The 27,947-nt window shown below is 41.2% G+C and overlaps 1 protein-coding gene across 3 annotated transcripts; it reads left to right on the top strand.

Annotated features, from left to right (window-relative positions):
* ric1 (RIC1 homolog, RAB6A GEF complex partner 1) lies at positions 1-27,863 on the top strand. 3 transcript variants are annotated; one of them, XM_088010935.1, is made up of 27 exons: positions 1-588; positions 5,442-5,549; positions 12,730-12,809; positions 13,206-13,313; positions 14,967-15,112; positions 15,196-15,332; positions 15,756-15,847; positions 16,747-16,835; positions 17,713-17,857; positions 17,952-18,000; positions 18,807-18,983; positions 19,075-19,281; positions 19,451-19,489; positions 20,200-20,310; positions 20,395-20,478; positions 20,571-20,731; positions 21,359-21,497; positions 21,583-21,699; positions 21,775-22,182; positions 22,935-23,246; positions 23,396-23,554; positions 23,882-24,018; positions 24,110-24,390; positions 24,484-24,696; positions 24,787-24,964; positions 25,063-25,251; positions 25,580-27,863. In XM_088010935.1, exons 1-27 carry the CDS (start codon positions 448-450, stop codon positions 25,893-25,895), a joined length of 4,323 nt encoding a protein of 1,440 aa, XP_087867061.1. In that variant the 5' UTR covers positions 1-447; the 3' UTR covers positions 25,896-27,863. The 3 variants fall into 3 exon arrangements, with proteins under 3 accessions (XP_087867061.1, XP_014852069.2, XP_014852068.2); XM_014996583.2 differs by having other exon boundaries at positions 15,759-15,847; positions 20,389-20,478; XM_014996582.2 differs by having other exon boundaries at positions 2-588; positions 20,389-20,478.
* Positions 27,864-27,947: the final 84 nt, after the last annotated feature.

Below are 27,947 nucleotides of genomic sequence, written 5' to 3' on the forward strand. Positions count from 1 at the left end.
GTTAAGTCGGATAGACGCTTGTAAAAATGGCGACGGTGAGGCAGAGTGGAGTGAAAACTGGACTCTTAGCCGTGAACAGACACCTCTGGTCAAAACACCGAAATAATTGATACGACACTGGGAGCGGAAGTTATTCGACCCGTTTGATGCTTGCATCTCACAGTTGGAGGCTAAGTGGAGACGCAGCGGTTCTCTTTGCTTTTGTTTTCGGGAACTCTGGGTTCCCTTGGACCGCTCATTAGCTTTAAGTTAGCCGCGTAGCTTCACTGGCTGCTTGAATCTATCTTTATGGCATCTGCGTACCGATAACCTGCGCAGTGCCAAAGACTGGGATCTTCCAAAGTTTTTAATCTTACGAAAACGGCCGCTAATGTGTCATCTGGATTAAAAACTATTTAAGGAGGATCTCCGCACTGTTGGAGTGTTGAGGAGGGAGTTTCAGCCGTCATGTATTTTCTAACCGGCTGGCCCCGGAGGCTGCTTTGTCCGCTGAGGAGTGCCGAGGAGCCCTTTCACATCCAGCCCAGCTCCCAGAGGTTTTACTTCGCCTTGCTGTCAGAGACGCAGCTCAGCGTCTGGTTCTCTCGGGTAAGTTGAGTGAAGCTGCTGCCCGGTGTCGGTCATGTTCAAGAACTCAGCTGACCAGATAACAACAATGCCAGCAGTGCTAGTTTCACTTCAAGAAACATTCGACAGACTCTTTAAAGCTGCTTCATTATCTGGAAGCCGCTTATTTTCTCTGGCAGTAATGTGTGTATATCTACGAGAATTATAAAAAATAAAAATAAAAAAACTAGGTAATTTAGATAACAGAAGTGAGGCTTAGGTTGGTGAGATTTTTTTTTTTTTACCGTGATGTGTTGGCATATGGTTACACCTGTACACTCACCACTGAGATGGCAAATGACGTTGTTTTGCGTCATTTCAGAGTGCGGTATATCCACACACCTGTGTAGAGTGATGGTTCTACTGTGCTGTCTCTCATCCAGTTGTCACAGAGATCTAATTACTTATTCGTAAGAGCCTGTTTTTAAAATTCATAGCTTACAGTAATATCCATCCAGAATGTTTAATAGTCGACTATTCAAAGATGTAATACCTTTGTGCTCATCTCATCCTTTAGTTGGATTTTGTAGACAAAATATTTGGAACATGATGTCAAATAGGCCTTTTATTTGTATGTGTTACTTATGATATTGGTAAGATTCTGTTTATTGACTTTTTGATTTTTTTTAAGACCTATGTAAACAACATCAAACCAGTGTTTTTGTCTTTGACTTTGCAACATATAGGTTATTTAATTTAGGCGGAAAAACTACACATAAAATCTGTGGCAAAAAATATGGAAATCATTCACTTATTCATTAATGTGTCTTTGAGCAGGGACATCACATAATGCTGCATTGTAACCATTGGCCTGTGTTTAATCCTAATAACCACAGACTGATTTGCGTACTCAGTTTGTGGTTGGGCTTTTTTTTTTTTTTTGTTTAAAAGAACTATAAAATAAACTTCTAGGTATGTTGAAAAGATAGGTTGTACATTTAGATCAAACAAAGCAGCTAAAAAAATCGTGGGAGTTGGATCAAAACAAAAAATATTGCATGTTGGATGTAGTGCCAAACAGCATTTGATGAAAACACATTAGTTTTTTGCCTTTACCTCACAACATTTGTGTTCCTCGCCTGAACCGGGTGTTGGAAGCTTTTTGACTTGCTGAGATTTGCATTAATTTCAATTTCTCGCTCTTAATTCCTGCTTAGTATTAAGCTTTTGGGGGAGCTGGTTGGCTCAAATAGTAGCGTAGACACACCATGTGCAGAGGCGACAGTACTGGGAGTGATTCCTGGTCCCTGGCTGCTGTCTGCATGTCTTCTTCTTTCTTCACCCTCTTTCCTATCAAAATAAATGTTCTATAAAGGCCCTTAAAATCAACTTTAAAAAATGTGCTGTTTGACTGGGTTCTGCAGTTCTGCAATAGTAATATTTTACATTAACATTACTTTTTGTTTCTTTATGCTAACAGGACAGCTAACTTGTACAATTTATTTGAAGACAAATTTGTATATTGAATCCCATCACTGATGTTTACTAAAAGCTTCATTTAGAGGAAGTTATTTGACCCACGAACCTATTGCATTGTTTTCCAGACCGTTTGTATATTATTAAGATGCAGTAACAATGGATAAGGGGTCACTCTTAACTTCCTGAGACACACCCAGGATTTGGAGCATATCTTGCTTCCCTTCCGTCTCTGTCTGCAGCATTATTACGGGCGACTGTGACTCTGTGGGTAGAGTAGTCGTCTAGCGATCGGAAGGTTGTAAGTTCGATTCCAGCTTCCTCCTGCCACATGTCGATGTGCCCTTGGGCAAGGCACTTAACCCCAAATTGCCTACTGAGCTGCATATCAGTGTATAAATGTGTGAGCGTTTGTGAGTGCGAATGGGTGAATGTGACTCTAGTGTAAAGCGCTTTGAGTGGTCAAAAATGATTGGATAAAGCGCTATATAAGTTCAGTCCATTTACCATTAAAGAAAGATGAACTCAGAAACTTTCTTTAATTTCATGTGTCTTCAGCAGCAGCCTGAAATCAGGCAGCTCAGCTCAGCTGAGGTGCAGTCGTTTGAGAAGTAGAGTTGATAAATGTTTTCTGTTCTGTCACACAGACACATAAGTACGTGTGGTTCTGCATATTTTCAAAGCACAGACTTGGAGCAATTATTTGTGTATTCTGTAATGTTTTCCTAAGTCTTCTTTAGCCAACAGTGACTGCATGTTTCAGGCACTTGCTGACTCGACGTGGGAAATGACAATAATAATACGAAAACATAGCATGTTAAGTATCCTGTTTATAGTAGTTTAGCAGTTTTTTTTATTTGAAATGCAAACGGAAATAAGAATATAGAACATACTTGTATTTCTAAATGTTTCTTCCTTCCTTCTCTTTGTCCTTCCTTTCTACCTCATTTGCTAACTTCTCCCTCCTTGTGTCCTTCCTACTATTCTTTCCTAGTTTTCTTACTTCCTTCTGTCCTTTGTTAATGTCCTAATCTACTTCCTGTATTGTGTTGGTCAGTCAGTCGTTTTGGTTTGAGTCATAATCTGTTGTATTTTTTGAAAGTCATCTGGCCTTAAATGAGAATCAGAATTGTGATAAATGGAATCAAGGATGAATTGCAAAATTTTCAGAAAACTATAGAATAAAGTTTTTGTTTTGTTTTTTCTTCTCAGTGCAATAAAATACTAATCTGTAAAGAAAACAAACTCTTTAGTGGGTAAGAAACTACAGTTTCAATTTTACAAAGATAAATTAAGAGAAGCTTTAATCATTTTCAAGGAAACTATGTTGAACAAGAACAAAATTACAAGTCCAGAAGATTTATTGTGTTATGATCCTTTAGTGCTGAACCTCTCTGTAGTTTGTGCTTTAGGAGCTCTAAAGAAGACAGAGGTTTCTGTTTTGCTGTCAGTGACAGTATTAAATTTTAATTATATGAAACAAACACCATAGAGAAGAAAGAGTTAAACCATCTCCTCTAATTACATTGACTAAGTATCCCTGCATCTAAAATTACACGTGGACACATTTTTCCTACTTCAGGACCTGACACACTTGTAGGTGTTCAGTGTTTTTCTGCAGTACTTTGTCTTTTTATGGTGACTAAAATAAAACAATTTCTCACCTTTTCATCAAAATGCCAACTACTTTTTTAAAAAGTGTGATTAAGGTATTTTTCCCACTTCTAATCATGAAGCTGCAATAACTTCTCAGCAGGGTGCATGTAGCTGTCAGAATCAGCAAGTAAAAGAATAAAACAAAACAAGAGATGGTGGTTAAACTTCTACCAGATTTCATTTTTTAGCAGCTTCTTCTGTATTTAAGAGCCTGATAGATAAAGTTGAACATTTGTAAATAATATATGATAAACACACTGCTTCTGACAAGGTAAAGGTACAATAGGATGCGTATTTATTTTTTCTCTATCGTGTGGCATAAATATTAGCTTAAACATCCTTTTATTGAAACAAAAATTTGATCATGTCTATTATGTAGAAGACCTCTGTGGTTAGGTTGTGATTGTTCATGTTTGTTCTGCCAAAATATCTGACTTCTGGTGATTTTGGTGGCAGTCTATCTGTGATGAGTGGCCTGCACGCACCTGCTTTGTTCGGAAATTTGAGAGAGGAGTGGCTACACTGGCTTCGTGCCGAAGTTGACACATCAGCTAGCCTAAACTTCTGTAGCTTTTGGCACTGCATCTGTAGTCTGCAGGGTATCCTGACTGCTACTAAAAGGAACTCATTAAGCAACAAAATCAAACAACCAACTCTTAAAAAAAATAAAATCAAATCATGTGACTTACTTGGTTCTCATGAACATGGACAGCTATGAGGAAGTGTCCACAACTCCAAATTGTACAAATTCAGGTTTCTGGGTGACTGTGGAATTTGGAAATTCTTCAAGCCGCAGTTCAAATAAATAAAAATATGCATTTTTCACAATGTCTAGGAAAAGAATTTGCATGAGCCGTTGATGGGATTTATAAAATTACAATAGTCGCAGCTTGACCTATAAAATAAAATTAAGCTTCAGAGCAAAACAACAAAAAAACTTTGCTGGGGTAAAATTTAACCAAATGGCATGCTCTGTGGTGTGCTGCAGCTTTACAAGAAATCCTCTAAGGTAATTTTGTTACAATCAGTAACAAAATTACTGATTGTTTCCTCCTCCACAGAAAAGCTAAAACTCATTGTGGAGGCACAGAAACCTGTAATATTTATGGATTGTCATGAATTATCCTAGTGCAGATGTGATACCTATGGCAGTACTGTTGTGTTGAGGTATTCAGTACGAAAAGCACAGTAGGGTCAAGCTTTCATTCAAATTTGCCACAATCTGCAACTTTCAAATTTGAAGGACAAAGTAGGACAGTCTTAATACAGAGTGAGTGACTTGTCGGCTCATTTTACAATACCCATAATGCCTATCCTAGCTTGTTTGAATAATGATACATATTGGGAAAAAAAAAATCTTCTGGTGTTTATTTATTTCAACATGGTATTTTAAAAATTAATCTGTACAAGCAATGATGTAAAAAAAAAAAAAATAAAGTTAATCTAAATTATGATTTTTTTTTTGTGTACCTGGTGGTTTCTTAAATACACTCTGTCTCTGCTGGAGTGAGAAGTCCCACCCTAACACAACCCCAAACACTGCATTTTAAGACCCCTAATCGTCCTTTACCAAGAGCTATGTTTTAAAACTTAACCAAAACGACTAAACACAAAAAAAACAGCCCAGAGTTTCTCTCATGGTTGATTCTTTTTGTTGAATGGAGCCTGAAAAGTTCGACATCATGAGGCATTTAGTTTTCTGTGTTTCCTTGTGTTCTGAAAGTACTCATTTTCTTTTCCATGTCCCTTTCCTTCACACACAGCCCAGTGTTTTGATAGTCAGCTACATTGAGTCTGCAAAGGCAGCGGCCCAGTTTGGCTTTTACCAGAAAGCAGAATGGAAGCCAGACGACTCCATGGTCGCTGTGGCGGTAAGTACGCTGTGACATTTCATCCGCTCTCATGTTTAGTTTCATTGATTAGGCTCTACCCTTTTCTAATATCCTCTTGGCAATTTGCTTGTAAACTTGCTGCAAACTTAGCTTTATTGGCATTTTCTTCAGATCAAACTGTGTTTTTTTTGTTGTTGTTTTTTTTTTTTTTTTACCCCCCTGCATAATAGCAGCCTGTTAAATGCTGAGGACTGTCAAAGTTCTTGCCAGACTTTGAGCTTGTGGTCGTTTTAAAAAACTCACAGACTGCTGTATGTTGGTGGAAAAACTTAACATGAACTTCCATACAGGCTTGAGACTACATTAAACAACAATACTAGCCCAACTATTTGCCTTTGTGAGCATTTTTTAACACTAAATGACTCCCTATTGTCTTGTCTCCACTTATCTGCTGCCTTTAAGGGTTTCTGCTCTCTCTCCACCAATATTCCTCATCCTTCATGACCAGATTGACCAGTTACTCTGTGTGTTTTAGCTTTCAGGTCAATAATGAGTCATTTATCAGTCACAAATACGATTTTAGAAAGAATCCCCCTTAGGTATGTTGCAGGACAGAGCCAGTAGTCTTTGGACAAATGCTGCACAGAAAATGGTTCACAGTGACACTACAAAAACCATCAAAATGCAGGCAGTAACAACCAACAAGTGTCTAACCAAAATAGTAAAATCAAAATGTGATGTTTGAATGGCTTTACTGAGCCATATTTGCATAATTTCAACCCTTTGTCCTCTGCTTATCACTGCACGATTGAGTCTACTCAAAGTGAAACGATTCAAACAAAGGTACTGCATTGTGTTCATCAGTCGCACAGCTTTCATTTTCAGTTGGATCCAAAGGTAGGAGTAACTTTAGGTAATTTTATTGACGTTGAGGCTATTTTAAGGCCATCTTGAATCCTGAGCTGATTTATTACTTATGGGACAAAACAGATGGGGAGGAAAAAAGGTATAATTCTCTTTAACTTGGGGATACATCATCTGTTCTTTTCTTTTCTTTTTACACCCACACTTTTGTGACCAATGAAGTAGCGAGCAGGCCATTTGCTAGCAACAGTGTCAAGGACAGAAGGCGTGGTTAGAGCATTGTTTGTCCCAAAACAACACCTAATATCCTTGATGCCATTTTGTCTGTCAGGTTTTAAAACGGAGAAAGGCAAAAGGCCAGTAAAGTGGGAGCATTCAAGATCATTTGGGTTTTTTAGTTTGAAAGTTGTTGTTTTTTTTGTAACATCTAATCTAATATTATAAAGACAGAACATGGTTGTACAAATGATAAATCTGTTTGTTTCGAAACGAGTCAATAAAATAGAGGAAGATTAAAGGCCTGATAAGCTTCTGCCTTGTTCAAGCTGGTCTGTTTCCTCTTCTCTCTGCTCTTGCTTTTTGTCTTTACCTCCTATTGTGAGCTGAAAATATACATGAAGGAATGCCGCAAATGTGTCTGGAAAAGAAGCCGCTCGCGCTCTTTCCCATTCTCGCCTGGTCTCGAGGCAGCAGGGAGTAGGTGAAGAAGTTAAAAATATCTGGATTTAATCTCTACTCACAACCTGACCTTTGCAAACACAGCTTAGGTTTGACTGTTTCTGACTTTCCGGTGGCTTTTTTTAGCCTCAGAGTAAACTGTAAACATCAGAAATCAGTTTGATGAGTGTTATATTTGATATTAAAAAAATAAAAAAAAAGCTAATTGATGTCTTTATTAATATGCACTCAAAATATATAGAAATTAGTTGTTAAAAAGCCCTGACTGGAAAACCTTGCTTCTAGAGGTGTGTAGATTTTAAAGCAACAGTTTACATCTGAGCTCCTGTGTTAGTTTATCTAGTAAAACCCAGTGGGAGTCTGACAGCGCTGGAGGCTGGAATTACATTTTTGCAACAATAACTCATCTCTCTGTTTTTGCTTTACTCAAATGACTTGAAATTGACTATTTCAGTTTCTTTTTACTTATTAGACATGCCTGAATAATAAGCAGTAATGCATAAAAGAGCCAATAAGAGCTATTTACCTCATCTTAAACAGTTATGCTACTTCTAACGGACGGGTTGCATTGTTTGTAGAGAACATGTTGCTCATTTTTAGTTAAATTCTGCATCAACTGCATATGAAGCATCTTGGAGAACAATCTCAAACCACCAGGACTTTGCATGTTTCTACTGATCAAAGCTGTTTTAATGTAACGCAGCAGAAGCTCCTGCGTAGAGTCAGACCGTGGGATGTGGGCGATTTATTGGTGCGCAACGCAAGGTGCAGTAAGACCACGGATTGAAGGCAGCGAAGCTGTTTATTGGGAGCATGTGTTTTTGTTCTTCAGCGCTTTCTTCAGATACTGATTCAGACTTTAAAATGCTGAGAGCTGATGATCTTCAGTGTGTGTCTGTAGTTTGCAGTGTTGCTCGAACTGAGCTCAGCAACATCCCTCATAAATTATTACTCTCTCCTTTTTACATTTTGCTTTTTTGCCTTCACTGCATAAATGAGTTTATTTAATACGTTGATGAAAGTCACAAAGAAAAAAAAACTTCAAAACATATCGTTGATCTTTACTGAACTTTTTAATTCACTTATTACCTGTGTGTGGCTCAATTTTAGGAGTAATGTAGTCATTTATCTGTGTATTTATCTTATTTATAGTCATATTGTATTGATTGTCTTTAATGATTTTTGACACATTTGTTCTTATTCAGGGAAGTGACTTTCTTTGGGAAGAGGATCCAGACATTTTACTCAATTATGAGCAGCAATACTAATAATATTACCTAAATAAAAGTAAAATCTATTCTACTGATAGCAGTAAATGTATCTGAGTAAACATAAGTAGCTACCACCCACCTCTACTTAGTTTTTATCCGTCAGTGTTTACTCACAGATTAAGGACAGTTTCCTGCTTAGCCGCTTGGCTCCAGAATCTTACTTTTGTCTACTTCCACAGGGTTTAATGGGTGTAGTTTGTTTGAATGTGGTAGATTTATCCTGGCTGTGAATAAAGCACAATCATGTATTCATTTTAGATATATTTCTTCTTTTTGCACTGAACAGCTTCCCATCAAAGTATTTGCTTTGATCAAAAATGCGTGTAATGTAAGAATCAAGGAAAATGCAGTTGCCAAATAGGCTGTAGCTGCTCTGCTGAGCAATGCACTGGAATGTTTCCCATCCATCATTTGCCGACTTATCGTTTTAACAAATGCATTTGAAAATCAGAGTTGTTTTTCTAATTTCATTTACTTTTTCTGGAGTCTGTATAAGTTCACAGGTACATTGATGAGCAAATACCTTCCCCCGTTATTTTCAAAAACCAACAACTTCTCACATCAAGATTTGTATTGTTGTTTAATTAGAGAAAGAGAGAGAGTAAAGTAAAGTCGGGCTCACCCAGACAGTTGTCCTCACTCTGAAAAAAGCAGCTGTTTTCCAGATGTTAAGGCTGCTCACACACCCTACAGACCCCAAGGCTAACGTAATCGCCCTTTTAAACTATGGCCGGCATCTATGTTTAGCCAAGAGTCTGAATGAAGTTAAGGATTTTAGAAAAATAACTCAAGGAACTTTAAAGAGAAAAAAAAAACATCTTGAAACACAGGAAATACTTCTCACCGCTGAGCTTTTCTTCCGTCTTTTTTGGGATCATTCCGAGGCCAAAATGTTCCCTCTCTGTTTTTAGACTCTCATAAGGCGCTGCTCAGTAAAGTATAATCTGCCAGGATCTCTCTGCAAGTTTTCTCCTGTACATGCACAGTGTGCATTCACACATACGTTACATTGTGTGTGGGGGAGGAGGCAGCTTTAATTCTCCATTATTCAGCAATATTCTGAAGAACAACAGACGGTTTAGAAATAGCAGGCTGATATCTAGATGTAGCGTCAGTATCTTTCTGCTGCGGCCCACAGGTTCTGATCTCCAGCCCGAACATCCATGATGCAACACAATAACAGCGCATTCGCTCGGCCATAAATACAGCTGGCCCTTTCGGCAGCGGTGATCAGAGTAACCTGACTGCACTCTTTAACGGTGATGGAGGAATGCGTTTAGACTTCTTGGTTAGCACACCTGACAGCTGTGGGCTTTCAGGGCGCTCTCAGCCCTGCTCTTGTTAGATACGCGTCTCACATCTGTGCTCTGCTTTTGAGCTGTTTAACTTGATGCGCTTCGTGCCAGAGGCTCCTGTTTTGCAGCAAAAGTCGGCCGCGACGAAGTTTGCATGGATTTAAATGATGATCTGTTGCAGCTGAAGTTGAAGTTCTCCCAGTTTTGAGAAGAGTAGCAGCTGGCTGTAAGCTTGTGTGTGTGCGCGCGTGTGTTGTTGCACCTCTGGGACGAGTTTAGACACGTCTAAGAGAGAGGCTTCGATACGGCATCACACTGTATAGTATTCTGCTGACTTCTCAGTTTCTCTACAAGGACTTCCAAAGTCTTTCTCTTGGTTTGCCTGAAGTCAGCTTTTTTTCTTTCATTTTATGTTTTTCCAACTCTGGCATGAGGTCAAACCTTTGATGTTGTTTATTTCAGACACATCATTAAGTCTAGAAGGGTTAATTTAAGAATATTAAATCATATATTTCAGGAATGCTAACACTTGCTACCAAGTGTTAGAAAAAAAAATCTGATTCCTTGACTCTATTGAAAAGGGTTTATCAGATTTTGGTCATGTATATTTTAGCTGTTTGATCAAACAGGTAGGGTTCTTTTTTCTTTTTCTTTTTCATTTCTTTTTTAGTGTTTCACAGACACTTGCTTCACAGCCTGAACACTGATGACTGTTCATGAAAAAAGCCACAAAAACCTCCCCTATGCTGGGCAACTGATTGCCTTTGAACTTCAGTGCCTACATATTTGTGGGGCTCCAGTTGGCGTCCTGCCTCTTCCTACGCCATTATCTCCGCATGTATGATCACATTGAAAGTACAAGGTGTCCTGGAAGCCCTCTTTCTGTATCTACTCTTTCTTTCATTCGCAGTTTTTATTCCCTCTACCGAGTCGAAATGAACCTAATCAAAGCCCCACCGGCAGAATGCACCTGTACTTGCTGCTTTGTTTTACTGTGATTAACCTGCAGATGAAAGATGGGGGGGGTGATTGAAGTCGTAACTCTGATTTCTGTAACCAGCGATCTTTTGAAATAAATTTTAGAAATCAAATATACAAAAAAAAAAAAAAACGGATCCAGAATGTTTTGGTTTTTTTTAGAAATTGTTATGCCATTCTTTTAATAGAACAAATGTGTGAGAAACGTTTTCTGTTTCAGATCTAAAAGGATTTCCAGATGTGAGTTTTTAAAAAGGATTTTGCTGCATGTTGCAGAAACTGTTCAACAGTGAAAGGTTATACTTAAGAAAAAATATATATAGTTGTCTTTCTAAATGATCTTTTAGCAGTAAAGCAACCGTAGATTGATCATGATCAGAATGTCTCAAATAAACTGAGGTTACATCTGAATTGTTTTTATTGATGTTTAAAACCTTTTGTAATGACTAGTGGATTTTTTTTCTTTTCAGTTTGAAAAATCATTAAATATGGTCCAGCATCTTGTATGTATTCAGTTGTTTTCTTGTCGTTTTTGAAATTGAAAGCATTGCCTATCATAATTATTTTTTGTTAAATTTATGGCACTCCATAACTTTAAAATATTTAGCAAACCTCAGGCTACCCTCTTTGTTTATCTCGTTGAAACTCCTTTGTATCCAGATGTGACGGAGCTGGTTTCTATGTACAGACGTTGCACAGTCTTGGCACATTTTCGCTGGAGAGGGACTGCAGATCAAGTTTCGTTTCATGTTTCAGCCAACAGGCTCTGGTTCTGAAGTTTCCTTGACAGCAGTGTGTGTCTGTATCCTTGCCGTTTCTCTATGATGACTAGGGAGTTTCTCCAGTGGATGTTGAAATGCTGACAGTTTTACTTTTGTATTTAGCTAATGGCTGTTATGCGTTTTAATCAGCAGGAATATTTGTTGATTGCTATGAAGATAATGGATAGATGTAAGTGATTTATTTTTGGAAGATTTGCATTGTTATGTTTTAACACTGAGGGCATTAAGTATAAAGTGTTAGTGATGCTATAATTCAACCGATGGAAAAAATGAGCAAACTTTCTGATTCCAACTAGTGTTCACCAAGCGATTATGTTTCTATTTCTTTATTCCCACTTTTTCTAACCTGCCATCACACCAATGCACATTATTTTCTCTGATGTCTGGCTAAGTGTTTTGTTTTATTCATTATATTTATCTTTTGTAAAGCTTTTACTTGACACAAATATCAGGTGAATTGGATCTCTCTTGAAGAAACCAAAAGCATCAGAAATATTTATTTCTACCCATCCTGCTGTGTGAAGGTGATTAGTCAGGGCAAGGTGAAAAGTTCAGCTGTTTGTCTGTATTTCTTTTTATGCTTAAATTGAGAGAAAATATGTTATTTAAATGTTGAAATTAAACATTTTCCCAGATAAGTTTATGTCTTCTTATTGGAATCTGCAATTCATGCATCAAAGAAAACTCTGGCGGTCGAAACATCCTTCCTTATTGGTGAAGAAATGCTAAATAATTAAATATTCTGCAGTTGATGTTGATCTGCTGACCTTTAGATATATAATAAGCCTTTTTTTGTTGTTTTTTGGTATATTCACGCTTCTTCCCATTTGTTCTTCCAGTTGCTCACAATGATTAGAGATTTGTTCTTAAAATCAGTTGAAGTGACACCTTTTCAATTGTAGCATCTTTGTTATTTGGTCATAGGATCAGATAACACCAGAAAGGAGGAGCTGGTCAGTTGCAGGAATAGTTTTCATGTGAGAACATTGCATAATCCCTCACACTGCAGCCAAAAGACCAAAGGTGACACTATGTTACATAACCGTTAAACTGACAAAGTGACTTTTGGGTGTCAGAAATCTTTAACACGAATGGTTAATATTCCCCTTCTTATCTTGTGGCATTCTATAAAAATGTAAAAATACAGTTGAACAGTTTTTAATTTGAGCTGAATTAGCCTCAAAAGGGACTAAAACCTCATCACTGGCCGAATGCGTGTGACTCATTAGATGTAGTTTCTACGGTAGATGGCTTTCGAACTTCCGTTCAGCAAATCGAAAAACTTTTGAGCCACTTTTTGAAAAGGGTTTTAATGGACAAACACTTCCTGTCTTTCTGCCTTTGTTTTCAGACCGCCAATGGCTACATCCTCCTGTTTGATGTGTTGGGTGGAGGAGAGGAAAAGTATCTTTACGAGCCTGTCTATCCAAAGTAAGTGATGCACACATTCACAGCAGATTTGTATGAATGTTGCAGCTGCTGTCCAGAGCTATTTTGAGAAAAGGTTAATTGTTTTAAGCTAATTGCTCGAGAGAGTGTGCAAAATGCTGCAAATTATTTTTATGTGCAAGGAGATATGTGTGTTTTCTCCCTTTCTTCACTGTCTTTCCTATTTCCATGCACATTTCATGTAGCTTTTATGCAGTTTATTGTGTATGGATTGTGTGAGCCGCTTTCTTCGACAGCATGCCTTGATAAACTGGGCATGTTGGAACATGTTCCCCCATCCAGGTTGGACACAAAGGTTGAAAACAAGTTCACTGTGGAGTTTCTGGATAGTTAAGTTTTCAGGAAGGTTAATTGGACCGCTTGTTTGCGTTTCCACAGAGGAAGCCCTCGTGTGAAAGTGACTCCAGGTTACAAAGAGGAGCAATGCGCCCCCGCTCTTTCTTTGGAGATGAAGAAGCCTGTGGACCTGGAGGCTCCTATCACCAGGTAGACACTTTCTTTGAATCACTGTCTGCAATTTTTTTGTTGTCTGCCTGAGACTATTTGAAGAAACATAAAGAAAATACACTGGAGCTCACAAATAAGATTAACTCTTTAATTCAAGTGGATTCTTTAAATTACTGGATGTATGCATGTTAAATTCTGCATTCACTTTTCCCCTCTATCAGTTTATCAAGGGTTATTGACCTGAATTCGGACTAATGAGAGGCATTTAGCTTCACATTGTGATTCTCCCCTCTAGTGGAGGGCCAGAGTAGACCTTGAGAAGTTTCTACTATCACTTAGAAATCTTCTGAAAGAGCGAACCAGTGGTTGGGAACTAAGTAAGCAGAGTGATTGATGGGTAATATTGTCAGGACTATAATTGATTCAAACGAGGAAGCAAATTTTCTGACAAGATTTCCAGCTAAGCAGTTTGTTTTGTTGTCTGCTGACATGAGGCTGATGGCTTGTCAGGGTCCCTGATGAATCTGCTTTTCATTTTCACGTTGTCTTCAACTTGATGATATTTTGTCTACTTGCAACAAGACAATTTTTTTTATTTATGTTTTTAAAAAAGGGTTCATTTCAAAATTGTTTTCTTGTGTGCCTTGCAAAAGTATTCATATTTTTTCATTATGTCTGTATACATTTTTTGGAGAGATTTTGGCACCTGATTGCAACGTGAAAAGAAAATGATACATTGCTTTATTTTTGTTGACATACAGTTATTCAAATTAAAATAATAATCCAGCTCAACAAATGCATGTTACAACTGATTGCAGAGAGACGTTGTTCTGCAGGAACTTAAAACAAATATAGGATAATTGAAAATGGTTGGTTATAATTAAAATTACTCTATTTTTAGTAAAACATACTTGGAATTTATATTCATTTAATAGATAACATATCAACAAATGAATTATTAAACTTCTAAGTTTTTGCAGTTCTAATTTTACATGCAGGATTCCAAAGTTGTTTTTGAAAAAAAAAAAAAATAACCCATAATTTTCCTGTCATTTCCAAGTGTGAATAGATGTATTTTAAAACATGTCATTAAAGAGAAACAATTATATCAAATAAAACCTTGTTTTCTGTTATACATTTTCTCTTTTCTTCGCTGATTGACAATAAGCGTCCCCCTTTGTCAGTTCTCCGTCTCTCCTCTCCCAAATCTCTTCCACTTGACGAAGATTATAGGGCAGTCATCTGAATGAGAGCTCTGCTTTGGCATTTCACAGGCACAGCTTGATTGTACAGGAGATGAGTGGGCGTCTCCCGCTGCGAAGCTGCAACGAAAAAACTTTGCCTCCTCCACAGTCGGTCCGCAGCGCCTGTACGCTTTAGTCCTCGTCATTTCCCCGCTCTCTTTGTCCGTCTTTCTCCCCGTTGTGTTGAGTCTACCCTCTCAGTCTTTTTTTACAGACAACGCTGCGCCCCACAGGGACAAACACAGGCCTGTTTGTTCCCGTGTGTCTTAGAGGACAGTGAGACGAGGCAGTGTCAGCTACGTCACAGCTGGTCCATAAAACTGTCGGGATACAGCTGGATGATGAATGGCTCACTGTTTTTACCCCATTTCTTCTTGTTGCCGACTTGTCTGCTGCTGCTCTTTACTTTATACAAAAAGCGAATTTCTCCTCTCTCGTGTCTCCTCAGTCTTCAGACTCTGCAGGAGGATTTGCTGGTTTGCACGGCAGACGGATACCTCCACGTCCTGCACTGGGACGGCCTCGGCAGCAATGGACGCAAGGCCATCTGCCTCACTACAATCCCCTTTTCATTAGACCTGCAGTCCGCTCGAGGTTGGAGGAACGATTTTAAAAACATCACAGCAGCATTTCATTCCAGACTCTTAAATGTGCTGCGTATTTGTGTGTGTGTGTAGGTGGTCCCTCTCTGGACCTGGAGGGAGTCTACATCCGTAGCATGGAGTACTGTTTGACCCTGGACGGCTTCGCTGTGGTCCTCAGCGATGGCCGCCTGGGCTTTATCACACCGCTGAGCAGCTCAATCACAGCAGATGTAAGGCCCTTCGCTCACAAAGATCACTTTCTAATGCCATCAAAACAATTCCCTCTTTATGCTTTCGTCGCTTGTCTCACCAAACAGAGGCTTATTTTCTGTTAGGCAGTGTAGTGCCATCCCAAAGCTTTCTTTAAAACAGCATGATGCGGCTGCTGAATCTCTTCCAGCTCCTGCCTTCATGTAGATTTGCTTGTAACCGCCTCCGCTGCCTGATCCCATGAGCTACTACTTAAATCCCCCTCAGGTTCACGTCTCTGTCGCCGCAAACCGACTGCTGGTGTTAAAAACCGTGGTCAAACACAAGCTGTGCAGCTCTAAAATAATTACGTTTTCCATACTTCTGATCAGTGTACTTTGTTCTATAAAACTTGCCTTTTTTTTTTCTTGTGTATTTTCTGAGTTTTTCTCGTGTGTGTCCAGCAGCTGCAGGGAGTCTGGGCAGCAGACGTGACGGACGGCACCTGTGTGGCTGTCAACAACAAGTACAGGCTGATGACTTTCGGCTGCGCCAGGTCTGTGCTACTGTCTCACACTCTGTCTGCGTTTTCACGGTGCAGAGCCGGGCCTGTTTACTTGCATTTGTGCGTTACAGTGAGATTGTTGTCCTCGCGGTACGTGTCCACTGCGAAAACTTGTCGGTTCGTGTTTGTCGAGGCTACCTCGTGTGTGCTTGTCAGGAAATCTGTTGGACTGGCAGGAATTTCTCTCCTCACCGTTTCGTACTAGACGTCTTTTTTTTTATGAGTTTCTGTGAACAACACGCTCCGTACTGTGTTTAACTGAATTCTTTCTTAAAGTAGAAAGTTAAAGTGGAAAAATACTTGAAAAATATATTGCTCTATACAATTTGTTAGGTTTTTTCTCCCACATTTAAATGTTTCAGATCATCCAACAAATTTTATACATAATATATGACCTTCATAAATACAAAATGCGATGTTGACAGGAGTTTTCATTAGCTGGGGCAAAAAAGTTACTCAAGCCAATCTGAAGGCTTAACGAATTTATTGACTTTCACCGGCAATTTTCTTTGATTGTTTTTCTTTGTTGGATTTTTTTTGGCTTTCAAGTTACTCTCTTGATTATGGTATTATTGTTTTGATGGTGCACACAAACTCCTTTGGACTGCATGCAAAGTTTTTATTTTCCCCAGAGTACTTCTAAGTGCAGCGGCAATTGATTTACTCACATTTAAATGGTGATTAAATCAGGTGATTTTTATTTATTTATTATTTATTTTTTTTTGTCTGATCTGAAGCAGTACAGAGGAGAGTTTCGAAGGAGAGAAACTGGTTTTGTTTTAGTTGTTGTGGAAGAAAGTGTGCGTTCAGTAATTTGCAGACTCATTTTGATCTTTTTGTGTCACAACACTTTATCTGATTAAAATGAGTTTTACTGTCCTATGTTGCAGCGGTTCAGTGTTGGTCTACATGATCGACACGACGACAGGATCGATGCAGCTGTCCCACAAACTGGAGCTCACACCAAAACACTACCCAGGTATCACTCTTGCACTGTCCGTTACATCTCACCTGCTTTTTACCCTTAACAAATGCATCCGTATGTTTTAAAATTTCAGGATTTTCAGACGCTCTATATCCAATGTAAAGACACAGCGCCCCCTGGTGGGCTAATCTCTTTCTTAGTCTGTATGTTATCCGTTTAAAATCTTTTCACTTGTCTTTTCAAGCTCGATGTGATGTCGCTTTTCTCTGCATCTTATTTGCATGTGTCAGAGTACAGGGGTCTGATGGAGGGTAGAAATGTAGCCACTGTTGAAATGCTTCTGATCAAAGTGCACAGATGAGTTTTGGACACAACAGAGCCAGATGATTCAGCAACACAAGTGGCTCAGAACCCTGCAGCTTAAACCTGTAAATTGCATCAAACTACAACCAAAGATCCTTTCACAGCAGCTTTTCTCTCTGTCTCATGTAAAGTCACTTAAAACTCTGCTTGAAGTCGTAATGGTAAAAAGAAAAAAGGAAAAAAAAGCATGTTCTGCTTGTTTTGTCCTTTAGATGCTGTATAATATAAGAAGATAAGAAACTCCAAACAGGGGGATACTTTTTACTGAAATGTCGATAATATCCTCATCTGTCTTACTGAAGAGTTTATGCTAAAACAAATTGTAAATATTATCTTCAAATCACTTTGTTGAGCTTCTGCTTAAGATTCCATTCGTTTGTTTTGACATTCCTTGCAAATGTTCCAATTTTGAGTAGCTAATTGACACATCTCAAGTTTCTTGATGCAATAACGGGTAAATATGAAATAACAAACAAATACAAATGAGATGGAAATACCGAGAATGCTTCACTGCAGCTTTTTCACAGTAACCCCACAAATACATTTTCTGAATCTTTTTCCCATTTAGACATCTATAACAAGACCGGCGCCGTCAAGCTAATTTGCTGGTCACCTGACTACAGTGTTGTCATGGTGACCTGGGAGTGTGGCGGTCTGTCGTTGTGGAGTGTCTTCGGAGCGCATCTCATCTGCACGTTGGGAGAGGACTTTGCGTGAGTTGGACACAGAGTTCTGCTTTGTTTTGGGGGGGTTTTTGGTGAAAGTTTTCATATCTTTGCTTTTTTTTTTTGTATGTTATCTCCACAGGCATCATTCTGATGGCACCAAGAAGGACCCACTTAAAATAAGCTCTATGGTATGTGATGCTGCTTTTTATAAAAATGAATGCAATGCTTTGTTGTGATTTTATTTTTACATCTGAGTAATCCTATGGGTAGTGAATTATTTTCTTGTGAAGTGGAGCAAAGGTAGCTCAGATCCTGAAAAACATTTTTAGACATAACTGTGGACATATTAGTAGGTGATTATGTGAAAACACAGTACAGTACAAAAATCTGGAGTTGTCTGTCATTTCTCCTTGTTGTCCTCTTGAGCAGCTGGGAATTTCAGGTCATCCAAAGTGATCTAGATCTATACTTTTTTGAGTTTTAGTTTTGATTATTATGTTTTTTTATATACTTTTTGTGTATTTAGTTTCTAGTCCAGTGGCATAAAACAGTACCTAACAGCACAAACAATGTTATTCCAAAAGAACAATTAACTAAAACCTTGCCACACAGAAGATGATAAACTGAAGGATGATCTACCTCTCAGGTTGAGTCCTTACTAGATTTTTTTTTCCCATTTTTTTTTTTTTTTACAACTACAATGTACTATGCGCTATTTTCAGAAAGCGCACTAAAATACGCTTGTTTCATAATTTTAAAATTCACATTCAGACAATATTTATAAACCTCTCCCAGTTTAAAAAAAAACTCAAAGCTGTAATTGCAGCAAAATGTGTTTCTGCAAAGTTTTGACTCGGCAGTAGTAGTCAAAGCAGGCAACGTTCAAAAGAAAATAAGGAAGTCTTGATAATATGTAGATTACATAACAGTCTGGCACAATCATTTTCTTTTTTTTCCTCTGTGTTGCTAACATGGATAATGTGCTGTTCACCAGAGCTGGGGAGCAGAAGGCTACCACCTGTGGGTGATCCCAAGCAGACAGGAGAGGAGAAAGCAGGAGGAGGACGAGGAGCAGGACGTGGAGATGATTTCTCCTCCTCACCCTTCTCTGCAGGCTGGGATACTGCAGTTCCACTTTATTAAGAGCGCGCTCACAGTCAACCCCTGCACGGTGAGAGCACAACCTGTCCGCAGCGCCCTCGCACAAACACACGGTCGCATCAAACATTCGTGCTTTCTTTGCTCCTTCGTCAACCGTACAGAGTAACCAGGAGCAGGTGTTGCTCCACGGAGAAGACCGCCTCTACCTGACCTGTGGGGACCCCACGCAAATCCACAGCACCGCTGACGCACACACAAACCTGCACCCGCGGGACGGCAGCCCGATGCATCACCCGCCCAACCCAGACTCCTCTCTTTCTCAGGGACTCAGCACTTTACTGGGACACAAGCACTGGCATGTGGTCCAGGTGAGTGTATCCAAGAAAACATATTTAATTGTTCTGAAACATAAGATTAGATTGTGTTTTTTTATGTTCTTTCCATGTAATTAGTGTTTTCCCGCCTCACCAGCTGCAGTTTTAAATTAGCTCCACTCAGCATGAAGTTTAGTTCACTGTCTTTTTGTCTCTTCTTTAGATTCACAGCACATACCTTGAGAGCAACTGGCCAATACGGGTGAGTGTGTGTGTGTGTGTGTGTGTGTGTGTGTGTGTGTGTGTGTGTGTGTGTGTGTGTGTGTGTGTGTGTGTGTGCGTGTGTGTGTGTGTGTGTGTGTGTGTGTGTGTCAATATGATTTATAGCTCTTGCAGTGCATTTACACAGCAGTGTGTTAACTTGAAATATTCTCTTAATTAAATCCCTCTTTAGATTATTCTTCCGATTTAAACGTGATTGCATTGAAGGAGAACAGTTATTATTACAGTCTTGCAATAAATACCTGTATTATGTGCAGAGTTTTGCACATTAAGATGTGTAAAAAAGATTTTCACAGACTTGCTGGGCTGGATCTATTTTGGAAAGAATAATGTGGGATAAAATCTCTGTATCTTCAAACCTGGGAGAGAAGCTGAATAAAATTGTGTGGCATGCAAAGCTAATCTTATCTACCGCCGCAAAAATCTAAAAATCAACCACTGTCTTTTGTTGCTTTGCAGCGAGAGAGAGTTTACTGGCGTTTGCAGGGCATAGTCACTCCACTGTTGCCAACTCAACGACTCTCTTAGCAATATTTCAGACAAAAAAAAAAAAAAAAAATTATCGGCCAAAATCGGAATCGGCAGGTCAGATTTTTTAAAGATCTGCGATCAGCCAGAAAACTGAAATCGGTGCATCCCTAATTTTTCTTTTTCAGCACTTTTTAACGTTTTACTATTGTGTGTCTGCAGTTTGCAGCCATAGACACAGCAGGACAATGCATGGCTGTCGCAGGCAGACGGGGCTTTGCACACTACTCCTTATTCACGAGGAAATGGAAGCTGTTTGGGAACATCACTCAGGTAGGCAGACACTCGTCCCATTTTGTATAATAAATAAAACTTGTGAGACGAGATGAAAATAACTGTGTTTGTTTGCAGGAGCAGAACATGACTGTGACAGGAGGTCTTGCCTGGTGGAAAGACTTTGTTGTGGTGGCATGCTACAATTTCACAGACCAGCAAGAGCAGGTGACGGTGGCAGACTCGGCCTCATTATTTCTCTTCAGTTCTGAGTCTGAAGTTCTTTTTGTCTCATTATGGCGACTGATTCATCTACCTAGTTGAGGCTCTATCAGCGATCATCTAACCTGGACAATGCCTTCGCCTCGGTTACCAAGCTCCACTCTGACACGCTGCTGCTCAACGTCTTCAGAGACATGGTCATCCTGTTCAGAGCCGACTGCTCAATCTGCCTCTACAGCATAGAGAGGAGGAATGACGGGTATTACTCTCTGAGCTTCATCTTCTTTCAGTCATAATCGCATCAAATTTCTTTATGGTTGGTTCATTTTCTGGACAAAATGTTCCTGATGGGCCGAAACTAAACTATCTATTTTTAAAATCAATACTCCTTTGTTTTTTGGCCATTTGTGCAGCAATTTCTCTTTTTGGTCTAAAATGTCTGATCAATCCCTTCCTGTGATGCAGCTGAAGTAAGAACATTTGACGTAAAACCCAGATCACATGATTTCTATGCCTTTTCATCTGGTAAAGATGCTTTTGTTTACCTTTTCTGCTGAGACTTTGCCTCCACCCTCTGGTGAAAAAAAATAATTACAGATGTTTATTTCTTGATTTCTGGTTTTTATGAATGTTGCCCTCTAGACTCTCAAAGCCATATAAGTAGAAATTTCAAGGTAAACAGTGGTGTGCTAAATATTATCAATCAAACCAAAGCAGATTTTATCTGTATACTGCCCACTTAAATCAAATTGGGAGAGAACCCGTTGTAGAACCTCGAGGAAAACCAGCCAATCGTTGCTTTCTGTTTTGTTTAAAAATGACTAAATGTAAGCGTTTTTCAAAAGCACCCCTCATAACTTTCAACATGTGTTTTTGTTTCTTCCAGTCCAACCCCGTCGGTTTGCGTGGAGCTGCTGCAGGAGGTCTCCATGTCTCGCTACATCCCTCATCCAGCCCTCGTGGTCTCGGTCACGCTCACGTCGGTGCGCACAGAGACTGGCATCTCTTTGAAAGCACCGCAGCAGGTTAACGACGGCACATTAAAACCCACGCTCGCTGAGCTGGGAACAGAGGTATGATGAGCTGTGTGTGTTTGTGTTTCCATATCAGGCCTGCATGGCAGAGAGCATCATGTTGAATCTGGCTGGCCAGTTAATCATGCTGCAGAGGGACCGATCGGGACCACAGGTACGAGACAAAGAGACGCCTGCCGTCAACAAGAAGCTGGTGAGTACAAACTTCTCTCCGTTTCCATTTTCACCGAATACAATCCCCTAACCGTTTTCCTTTTTTGTCTTGCAGCTACCGTTCTGTCCCCCGGTGGTGCTGGCTCAGTGCGTGGAGAACGTGTGGACCACCTGCCGCTCCAACAAGAAGAAGCGCCACCTGCTGGAGGCCCTGTGGTTGTCCTGCGGGGAGGCGGGAATGAAAGTCTGGCTGCCGCTGTTCCCCAGGGACCACCGGAAGCCGCACTCGTTCCTCTCCAGACGCATAATGCTGCCCTTCCACATCAACATCTATCCACTGGCGGTGCTGTTTGAGGACGCCCTGGTGCTGGGGGCGACCAACGAGACCGTACTGTACGACGGACTGCAGGGATCCTCCGAGCCACTGGAGGCGCTGTTTCCTTACTGCACAGTAGAGAGAACCTCCCAGATCTACCTCCACCACATCCTGAGGCAGCTGCTGGTTCGCAACCTGGGCGAACAGGTTTGTTTGTTTTTTACTTAGGCTTCTGATTGGACCACTTCATGGGAAATCTCTAGCCTGACTGTTGCCTTCCTACGCAAATCCGCTCGATTCAAATCTTCCTTCACATCTCCATCTGGGTTTTCTCCCATTATAATGGCAATGGAGGAAGTGAATGAAGGCGTTCAGTCCGTGCTGGCTCCCAGATATTAAATAAACATCAACAGCCGCCTCATTCGCTTTGACACGTCTTTCTTTGCAGGTAGGGATGGTTATTTACAGAGCAGGGAAGTAAGACCTATTTGTTACTTAATTTTTTAGGTAACTGTATGGCTGTGAGGACATGACACAGCAACTGCAGCCCCATACACACAAACACTGCTCTTGAAAATATATAATTTGCATTATGGTTCTTCAGGACGCCAGTCACATAAAGAAGTGTGATTTGTATCACTAAACCGCACATAGTAGCTGCATTCAATCATATTTTCAAATTTATTGATGCACTTGTTAAACAATGGAGAAAGCGGTAAAATAAACAGTCCCGACAATACAGACAGTTTCAGGGGATTTTAAACATCATTAATTGAAATTTATTGCGACGGGGATAAATCAAATGTCTTATTACGGTAAGAAATTTATCTCGACGAAGGATGAACGATACAATGAACGCCCACCAATACAACAAGCAAGCAGAGCGTTGAATAAGGGGCTTTGAAAATTTTAACATAGGACTCATTTTTCAAATTCTATTCCCCCCCCTCAACTCCTAGGCTTTGATGCTGGCTCAGTCATGTGCCGCCCTCCCCTACTTCCCTCACGTCCTGGAGCTGATGGTCCACGTGGTGCTGGAAGAAGAGGCGACTTCACGGGAGCCCATACCTGACCCTCTGCTTCCCACCGTGGCCAAGTTCATCACGGAGTTCCCCCTCTTCCTTCAGACCATCGTCCACTGTGCCCGGAAGACCGAATACGCTCTGTGGAACTACCTGTTTGCAGCCGTGGGGAACCCCAAAGACCTGTTTGAGGAGTGCCTCATGGCTCAGGATCTGGACACAGCAGCTTCCTACCTGATCATCTTGCAGGTGAGAAGGAGGGAAACAACCTAACCAGTTCCCGTTTAGACTAAAACGACCGTTGCGTACGTAACCCCACGGTTCTGTGAAATGCCGGATCAGTAGGGATGAAATAGAATTTTTTTTTTTTTTTATGTTTACTCTCTTGTTACCTCCAGAACATGGAGGTTCCAGCCGTGAGCCGGCAGCACGCCACTCTTCTCTTCAACACGGCTCTGGAGCAAGGCAAGTGGGACCTGTGTCGGCACATGATCCGGTTCCTCAAAGCCATTGGCTCAGGAGAGATGGAGTCTCCGCCCCCAACGCCATCAACTCAGGTCAGAGAATGTAATCATACATGATATTATAGTTTTCTTTAATCATACTGTTTTTTATTGTTGTTGTTTTTGCCAAAATTTCGGATGATGTACATCTAAAAACATAAAACGGTGTTCACAGGAGTCCTGGAAATCCTTAAATGTTTGAATTTTACTATGAGAAATCTGTACGAACCCAGATGAAATATTCAGATAATTTGTGTTTCAGATTCATAACTCATGTGAAAATCCTCCCTTCTCCTTACAGTTTTAACTATTTATGACAATAAGAATCATATCTTTGTAAAGATGAACATGGAAATAAAGTAAACACCATGATTTCTTCAGGAACCCAGCTCAACCGGCGGCTTTGAGTTCTTCAGAAATCGCAGCATCAGCTTGTCCCAGTCTGCAGATTCCATCTCCACGGGAAAGTTCAACCTGCAGAAGACCTTCAGCATGCCCAGCGGATCGTCTGCCAAAGGGTACGGGCCCAGTATGGGTTAGCTTAATAACACATACCTTTACCAACCGGCCGTCGTCACTTCAGTGAGTGTGTGTGGTGTCTGCTCTCAGTCGGGACGTGGAGTGTGCAGAGAACATGTACATCGACATGATGCTGTGGCGCCACGCCCGCCACCTCCTGGAGCAGGTGCGTCTCCGTGACCTCGGGTGCTTCTCCGCCCAGCTGGGCTTCGAGCTCATCGGCTGGTTGTGCCGCGAGAGAAACCGCGTGGCGCGGGTCGACGACTTCGTTTCGGCTCTGAAGAAGCTCCACAAAGATTTCCTCTGGCCCTTCCCCGTCATCCCCGTGGGAAGCCTCAGCTCCCCTCTGAAGAACGGACGCTGTCGCAGCGGTGAGCAGACGGGAAATTTAGCTGCGTTTTAGCTTCCTCTCGCTCCTGTTGATCGGTTTTGTGTTTTTTTCACCCCCCCCCCGTTCCTCAAAGTGCTGAGCACGCAGCTGCTGAAGTCTCAGTCTGCAGACAGTCTGCTGAACAGCGAGATGGACACAGCCCCGCCTTCCGCCGCGACCGCCAACCACACCTGGATGGACGGGCTCGAGCAGAGCACCAAAGACCCGGACACAGCCTCGTCTGCTCACTCCAACCAAAACTCACCGCAGACGCACGACGCCTTCCTGTCGCTGCTAACTAACAAAGGTAAAAATCGATCCTTGTCAGCCTGCTTTAAAAAACAAAAAAACAAAACAACCTCAGGCTCTGACTGTTCATGTCTGTCTCTGCGTTCAGTGGAGGAGTACAGCGTCGGCTCGGCTACAGACCTCACAGAGACCAGCTCAGTGGTGGACGGCGACTGGACCATGGTCGACGAGAACTCCTCCACTCTGAGCTTGAGTCAGGCCGAGCTGGAGCACATCTCCATGGAGCTGGCCAACAAAGGCCCGCACAAGTCCCAGGTGCAGCTCAGGTGAGAATCTCAGATTTTCATCTCTCTTTTTTCTTTTTCTAGTTAAAACATTTGTGGCATTCAAACCAGAAAGCTCTGTTTTGATGTCTGTCCCTTAGGTACCTCCTGCACGTGTTCATGGAGGCGGGCTGTTTGGAGTGGTGTGTTGTGATTGGTCTGATCTTGAGGGACGCGAGTGTCATCAAGCAGGTGGTCAGCTTCCTGGACAGCCCAGAGGTCCCTCCAGAGACGACACAGAGCCTCCGGAACGGCTTGTTGGCCGTTGACGCCTGGGCCTCCAGTGACTGGTGGGTGTTCAGACAGCGGCTGCACCTCGCAGATTTAGTCATCACAAGTTACATATTTCACATTTCGACACAAATACAAACTACAGAGTATTTTGAGGAGTTTTAATACAAAGTAATGTATAATTGTAAAGAGGAAGAAAAGTTATATTTGCTAGGCTTAATATAGCATATTTAACTGTATATTTAACAATGTTATACTATTCTGTAATAAAATATTTATATTAGTATTTTCAGTAAGTTCCCCAAATCAAATCATGTCTTAAATTTCATTCAAGGTGGCATTAAAAAGCCTTAAGTTCGACGTTCCTGTTTTCTCTCCGCTCTCCAGCCTGGGGTACAAACCGTTTCTCAACCTGATCCAGCCGCAGCTGCAGCAGCTGCTGGACTCGACGGCGGAGCAGGTGCAGCCCGAGGCCTTCCAGCCCGCCAGCCAGAGCTGCAAGCTGGCCGCCTCCGAAGGCCCGGGCGGAGCCGCCGCCCCCCGGCCCGAGGACAGCAGAGGGGGGGCGACTCCGCTCGGCCTGGCGCTGCCCACGCTCGAACCCGCCGGAGTCTTTTCCCGCCCTCCGCCTGAAGACACTCCGCCTGAACAAACGGAGGAGCAGAGGGAGGAGGAGGGGAACTACGACTGCACCTTGTCCTGAACGCCAGCGCCCGATCCTGGGACTCCAACCTGTGAATTTCAGACGGAGGAAGCAGCAGCAGCTGGTGACTGGAATTAGTTTGCATCAGCATGTCTGCGCACAGAAAGTTCCTCTCCCTCCAGGTTCATACTTCAGTCAGTATTATTCTATCTTTAAATCCGCCCTTTTATTCAAGGCGTACTGAGCTACCAGCTAGGCTCTGACTTTGTCTAGCTTTTCACCAAAATGTGCTCTGTGTGTGGAAAAAAGGTCAGCTGTGTCAGTTTCTACTCCTGGAGGTGTTGGGAAGCTGCAGAGCAGCACAGAAAAGCACCAGGCTTTCTCTCTTTTCTTTCTTTCCAGTAAATTCAAAGAGTTTGAACATCATGCTGCATTACTTAGCAGACTGCAGAACAAAGCTTTGCTCAGAAACCATGCGATTGTGTCCGAGCCTGCGGCACGAGGAGTTTCATCCTTCCATACCTCATCGCTTTAGGATATTTTCATACCTTTTTAAATAACTGGACCAGCAAGATTATTTTTCTACCAACTTCTATCACTCTGGATTCCCCCAACTCCCTGTGAAAAACACCTGAGTTCAGCGTGGCTCTGGTGTGTAGTATTGTCTCAGAAGGGAATCGGTGTTAAAGGTACCAGAATCCTGAGCTCCCTGAACTGTGTCGGCTGTTTTCTCAAATTTCCATACAAGCAAACTGGGCATAAAGCAGAACCCAAATTAGCTTTTATTAATAATAATAATAATTCATCCAGTCACTGACATGCTCTTAAAGCTGCTTTGTTTTCTCTATCACTGTGTGGTAAATTCCTCCTCCCCTGCAGTGTTAACAGTGAGGCAGCAGTGTAAACTAAAGGGAACTGATCTGACTCGTCCTCTCCAGCGGTGCAGTGAGTTTCCTGCTCTCCCCCGTCTTCTTTACGTATTAGCATGATGGGCGGCTGTGATCACTCTGAACTGATTTTATCGTATTAGTCCTCATTGTTGCTGTTTATTTATTGGCATTATAGCAGAGTGGAGGTTTGTTTTTATGACTGAGAATGAGCTTAAATAATCAGACTGGTGCGTTGGCTGTCAACCACAGGCACTAAAAAAGGGTTTCGGCAGTATTATAATGTGCAATGCGTTTGAAATGTTACTTAAGCTTTATGTTTTTTATGTCCTCCGCCTGTGTTTTTCTCTTTATCGTAGACCGAAACAGTCTGTAGGTTCGCCTGTGTCGAAACCGTCGGCTCTCAAGGCGGCGGTTTGTTTCGGAAATCTCCCGTCAGAAATCGCCGTCTTAGAACAGAAAAAAAAAAAGCGTTGCCGTGAATTTGAATCCAGTTCCAGCGGGCACCAACCTCCTCAGCCACACACTACGCCGCCACCTTTATCCACACTTGAACAGTCAAACTCGACGAACCAAAGACTTCCGACGTCCAGAGGCCTTCTGTTGAAACTCGACAGAGTCGTTATGCGGAGGGAACCGAACCTCGAACCCATCCACCCGAACCAACGCCACTCGAAACTGATGCTGACAGAATCCAAGATGGTTTCCTACGGAAATGAATATTGCAGATGTTTTATGGGTTTGTTTTTTGTTTTTTTTTCCCTTCGCTGCAGGGTGACGGGGTGGACAGCCGGCCGTGGCTTCCTCCCTGCTGTGTACAGATTAAAAGTATTGCCTGTTTGCTCTGAGGCGGCAGACATCCTGAATGCAGTGTAAAGACGACTCTCTTGTACATTTTGTCTTTTCTACTCCTTGTTCAGTTTTCTACTATTTTTTTTCCCCCGTGTACATACAGACCAATAAATTATTTTTAAAATTAATATTTTTGCCTTGTTGAGCTCGACTCGAAAATTGTTACATTTTGTCAAACTAAATGTGTTCTGCTGGGATACGTGGGAATATTGAACGTTGCTGTTCGATCTCTAAAGGAGACCAGGATCCTTAAGGAGATCTTTTCATAAAATAAATCTACATGTCTAGATTTCTTTCTGCATTTCTTGTAAAAGTCTGAGTTTCAACGCATTGTCTTTATATTTAGGTCCCACAAATAATGAAACTCTGTTCT

The sequence above is a fragment of the Poecilia mexicana genome, unplaced genomic scaffold, assembly GCF_051168715.1.
Source record: "Poecilia mexicana isolate PSO_F unplaced genomic scaffold, ASM5116871v1 scaffold_12, whole genome shotgun sequence".
NCBI lineage: Eukaryota > Metazoa > Chordata > Actinopteri > Cyprinodontiformes > Poeciliidae > Poecilia > Poecilia mexicana.